This window comes from Haliotis rubra, unplaced genomic scaffold, assembly GCF_003918875.1.
Source record: "Haliotis rubra isolate DU_JTF1 unplaced genomic scaffold, ASM391887v1 Scf1937, whole genome shotgun sequence".
NCBI classification, from domain to species: Eukaryota; Metazoa; Mollusca; class Gastropoda; order Lepetellida; family Haliotidae; genus Haliotis; species Haliotis rubra.
This window is the reverse complement of record NW_025765933.1, coordinates 62,501-68,057: the sequence shown is the minus strand read 5'-3', so window position 1 is coordinate 68,057 and position 5,557 is coordinate 62,501. Positions and strand designations below refer to the sequence as shown.

At 43.5% G+C, this 5,557-nt stretch overlaps 1 protein-coding gene across 6 annotated transcripts in view; it reads right to left on the bottom strand.

Annotated features, from left to right (window-relative positions):
* LOC124274724 (phospholipase A and acyltransferase 3-like) overlaps positions 1 to 5,557 on the bottom strand; it is a 10,237-nt gene continuing 4,680 nt past the window's right edge. For 4 of the 6 annotated variants that reach the window (XM_046710098.1, XM_046710093.1, XM_046710094.1 and 1 more), the window contains exons 2-5: positions 4,545 to 4,684; positions 2,022 to 2,205; positions 1,010 to 1,139; positions 1 to 217 (exon numbers count right to left, since the gene is read on the bottom strand). In XM_046710098.1, coding sequence (XP_046566054.1) covers positions 98 to 217; positions 1,010 to 1,139; positions 2,022 to 2,205; positions 4,545 to 4,656 — 546 coding nt within the window. In that variant the 5' untranslated portion in view covers positions 4,657 to 4,684 and the 3' untranslated portion in view covers positions 1 to 97. The remainder of the gene's footprint in view (positions 218 to 1,009; positions 1,140 to 2,021; positions 2,206 to 4,544; positions 4,685 to 5,557) is intronic. The other 2 variants (XM_046710097.1, XM_046710099.1) reach the window with 1 other exon arrangement.

Sequence of the window (5,557 nt, the reverse complement as noted above, 5' to 3'; positions counted from 1 at the left end):
TTGGCCTGTGTGTATCCCATTTATTACGAATGTAACGAAGTTATTCATTATCAGTAATCTCATGGATCCGGGGTGACAGAATGCGATGCTTGAGTAATCAGTGCTCGGACTTTCTCTCCTTTGTCTGGTCCTTTGAGCCGCTCCCCAGCCAGGCGACCACACCCACCACGGCCGCAATAGCCCCTCCCACAGCAAGGCCTGTGGCATAACTCTCCACCTGAAAGGGAGGATCAGATACAGATCATAGAAATTTCATATATAACAAACACGCTTATAACAAGCCAGGTTTCACAAACCAGGTTAAGTTTCTTTCAAAAACGGAGCGGTATGGTGGCCTAGTGGTTAAAGCGTTCGCTCGCCACACCGACGACCTGGGTACAATGTGTGAAGCCCATTTCTGATGTCCCCGTCGAGACATTGCTGGAATATTGCTAAAACCGACGTTAAACCACACTCACTCTTGCGAAAATTGCGATCAGAGAAAATTCTAGTATTTCTCGTTACTTCGATTATTCTCTGGTAGTTCGATTTTCTTCTCAAACTTTCGAATTTGAAACGCCTGGCTGACGCTCCGTCACATCCTTTGAGTTAGTGGGCTTTCATCCACCCTCGACCACGACTCTATGTTTGATAATGAAGTTGAAAACAGAACAATCAATTTGAAAATATGAAATCTATGAAAATATGCAAAACCAGACAAACAAACAGACATACAGACATTTTATACAGTATAAAGACCAAAGGCCCATAATACAAATAAATTATTAAGTTGAAACAAGCGCACATAGAAGGTTACAGGTTTATGCTTTGACAATTACAGCTCTAGTTTTATGTACTACACATTTCAAAATATTACAAACATTTATGACAATATTTCTATGTTTGTTTGCTGACAGTATTCTACAAAAATGGAGTAATAAACTTTTTTCTAGCATCATTATATAATTTACAATCAAAGAGGACATATAATTCATCTTAGATATGCAAATCGTGAACAATAAAGACCTACCTGGTCACTTCGTTCCATATTGTATCGGCACCATTTCACAAAATGCTCACAGTTGCTGAAGATGAGGTTGTAACCCACACGGCCGATCTTGGACAAGGCTCTTTCTACAATCTGAGACGGGGGTAAAGACCTGGAAACATAGTCATGAATAAAACAATAAACGCTCAAACTTTATTAAAAATTTAAAAGATTTATTTTCAAGCCTTCAATGAATAAAAAGCAATAAATTTCGTAGCAGTTCATATGAAAATTCAAAGGGTTGGTAATTATCTGATTTGATTTGAAAAAAGTCCATGTTGCAGATGTTAAAATAAGCAATAAAAAGCTTCATTGTCATCAGAATTGTGTTGGAATGATCTTGTAAAAGTGGTAAATAACGTCTCCAACAGGAGTCATCGAAAAATATTATTTATTTTAGGATATTTACATAGCGCAAATATCCACGCAACTTCTATTTAACCAACTCAACTCCCTGGGGAGTATTCCACTCATGCCGCCTGATAGGCGCAGCGAGTTTTCATACAACCTCATCATTTGTCATACAACCATTCACTGGGACACATAGTCACAGTATTTTGTCCAATGATATTCCACGTTACTAAACCCGCAACTAGGTGTCTGCACGTGTTCGTGTGTCTACCATCTGGTCACCTACCGTCGGATGAGTGGGTTGTGTACTGCACACTGGGGGTTGTGACAACAGTGAAAAAGCCTGCAAGTAATGTTAGCTCCAAGGTTTTTACACCCGGTTACAAGTGGGGAGCGATCCAGGCACCTTTCGCTCACTAGCTCGTCAACATTGCCTCCCTGTTCGCCCTCCCCTTCCTGGACAAATGACGGACCAGCAGGTAAAGGGGAACAGTCCATATATGTTACAGCAGAATTCTCTGATTGCGAGTTCGAATCCAGTGTCTATTTGAACAGTATGTAATTGTTCATATAAGGTACATTTTGGGCAAATATATGTTTCAGGAGGGTGTGCATCCTTGTTTTGTATTAGCGAACTACTCACTTCCACTTGGAGTCGTTGCTGTTATTCTTGTAGACCATGTCATCGCCAGCGACGTCCCAGAAGTTGTCTCGGCGAACGATCGCCTTGTCGAATGTTACTCCGCTGATGGTGAAGATGTGCGTCCTGTCCACCTCGCCAAGGCCGTCGTCGTCCTCGCCCGAGAGATGGATCACCTCGCTGTTACCTAGGTAACACAAAAGCTGCTACACCACGTTTCCTATAAACTAGTTCAATATCATGTAAAACAACTTATAAAATATAAACTGTCATGGTAAAACAATACCCACTCTGGGTGATCCTGACAGTCAGGTTCCAGTTGGTGTAAAGGGCAAAGCATCTGAGTTTGTGTGTCTGGTGCTTAACGCCGCACTCAGCAATATTCCAGCTATATGGCGGCGGTCTGTAAATAATCGAGTCTGGACCAGATAATCCAGTGATCAACATCAGCATGAGTATCGATCTACGCAAATGAAATATGATGACATGTGTCAACCAAGTCAGCGAGCCTGACCACCCGATCCCGTAAGTCGCCTCTTGGGACAAGCATGGGTTGCTGAAGATCAACTCTAACCCGGATCTTCACGAGTGAATTCATCTAGCTAAAGCACTTCTTCATTAATGTGACTGATTCACCACTCCTTGTACTCATCGGGTGATCAGAGTGTTAGATTATGTAGACACAAAAATATTTTTGGGAAATCGAGATTGCAATATAACATTAAATCTGATTTCTGCAACTTATCATTTGTTGGTGCGCGGTAATCACATGAAGGCGATGGGACAAATGGAACTCTCACCATGGGGTGGGTTCCAAGCGGTGGGGTAGCCTAGTGGTTAAAGCGTTCGCGCGTCACGCCGAAGACCCGGGTTTGTTGCTTTACATGGGTACATTGTGTGAGTTCATTTCTGGTGTCCTCACCCGTGATATTGCTGGAATGTTGGTAAAAGCCGCTTAAAACCCAACTCACTCACTAGAATGCTGTTCAAAGAGGCATCAGACGAGATTATTGGTGGACGGTACATGGAATTCTCATGCTCCACGCGATGAGGTAGCCTAGTGGTTAAAGCCTTCGCCCGTCACGCCGAAGACTCGGGTTCGATTCCCCACAAGGGTATAATGTGTGAAGCCCATTTCTGCATTCGTCACTACTCGCCCCTTTCCGTAACCTCCAAGAAGACTCGTCCCTGTCTCGATGCTTGTTATGTGCGAAAATACGACAAACCATTCAGAACGCGCGTGATGATTGCGGTGCGATGATAAAAATATTCCCGAGTACTTAAATCGTTTATTAAACTATGTCATTGTTTAGAAAATCATGAAAATAAATATATCGTCTTATTGAAAGTACAAAGAACGTAGCTAACGGAATTGTGTTGCCTCATATGATGTTTTCAATAAGGATAATGCCATGGACAAATACACGCACGTGCGTTTGTTTACATAACGGTTCTCCTATTTCAAATTGAGTGTTTTCTCGGGTGAGTAACGATGACCTACCAGTGAGTAACGATGACCTACCAATGAGTAACGATGACCTACCAATGAGTAACAATGACCTACTGGTGAGTAACGATGACCTACTGGTGAGTAACGATGACCTACCAATGAGAAACGATGACCTACCTGTGAGTAACAATGACCTACCAGTGAGTAACGATGACCTATAGTTGAATAATGATGACCTACCAGTGAGTAACAATGACCTACCAGTGAGTAACGATGATCTACCTGTGAGTAACAATGACCTACCTGTGAGTAACAATGACCTACCAGTGAGTAACGATAACCTACCTGTGAGTAACAATGACCTACCAGTGAGAAACGATGACCTACCGTTGAATAACGATGACCTACCTGTGAGTAACAATGACCTACCAGTGAGTAACGATAACCTACAGATGAGTAATGATGACCTACCGGTTAGTAACGATAACCTACAGATGAGTAACCGTGACCTTCCGGTGAGTAACGATGACCTACCGGTGAGTAACGATAACCTTCAGATGAGTAACGATGACCTTCCGGTGAGTAACGATAACCTTCAGATGAGTAACGATGACCTTCCGGTGAGTAACGATAACCTACAGATGAGTAACGATGACCTTCCGGTGAGTAACAATACCCTACAGATGAGTAACGGTGACCCACCGATTAGTAACGGTGACCTAGAGTTGAGTAACAGTGACTACAGATCAGTAACGGTGACTACAGATCAGTAACGGTGACCTACAGATCAGTAACGGTGACCTACAGATCAGTAACGGTGACCTACAGATCAGTAACGGTGACCTACAGTTGAGTAACGGTGACCTACAGTTGAGTAACAGTGACTACAGATCAGTAACGGTGACCTACAGATCAGTAACAGTGACTACAGATCAGTAACGGTGACCTACAGATCAGTAACGGTGACCTACAGATCAGTAACGGTGACCTATGGATCAGTAACAGTGACTACAGATCAGTAACGGTGACCTACAGAAAGGGTAAGTATGATCTACAAATGAGTAACCATTACCTACCGATGAATAACGCCCAGTGGGAGTACATTCCTCGTTTAAACTCCAGCAAATCCCCAACCTCCAGGTCAGTGTACACAGCTTCATTATGGCGGCGAACCTCCTTTGACGTCATTCCGGCACAAGGTCACGAACTGTTGATATTATCAAGCAAAGAAATCGCAATAAGGATCGGTCTGTTTTTCATTGTTTAATGGAACACCCAGCAACTGTCCCGCGACCCGACGGCGGTCTGTAACTGATCGAGTCTGGACCAGACGGGCCAACGATTGACGTCATGAGCATCGATCTACACATTCGGGATATCATGTCATGCATCAACCAGGTCCGCGAGCCTGACCATCCGATCCCGTTAGTCGCCTCTTATGTGAAGTATGGGTTACTGAAGACCAATTGTAACCCGGATTGAAACAGTTGAAGTCTGACTGGATTCTGCATTTCGAGTTCAGAAGGGAATTCGTTATGTGACAATTATTGAAAGATATCAGATCACCAATATATCACGTAGGCTCCTTGAAACAATCCACTAGCCTAGTGGTTAAAGCGTTCGCTCATCACGCCGAAGATCCGGGTTCGATTCCCGGCACAATGTGTGAAGCCCATTACAGGTGTCCCCCGCCGTGATATTGCTAGAATGACTCGCTCACTCACTCCAAATAAACATTTGATAAAGTTGGAGTGATTGGACGAGCGCTTGGCGAACCAACTCGCAGGACACCAGCACATGGGTACTTAGTTGCTTCAGGTGCGCGGGGTATGAATGTATTCAGACAGAACAGGGGCGGTGGGGAAGCTATACTCACTCACTCACTCACATTGACGTTACGCCCAGCATGTCTTGAAGGAGAGAGGGGATTCAAACAAAAACGAAAGCGCTGAGATTGAACTGTGAAGCTCCAGCTTGGAGATATCATGTGACATTTATTATCTTAAAAGCAGTCTGACATCAGCTGCTTCGAACCCTTTTGCCCAACAAATCAGTGCTAACACTTGCAGGAAATGTTACAAAATTTACG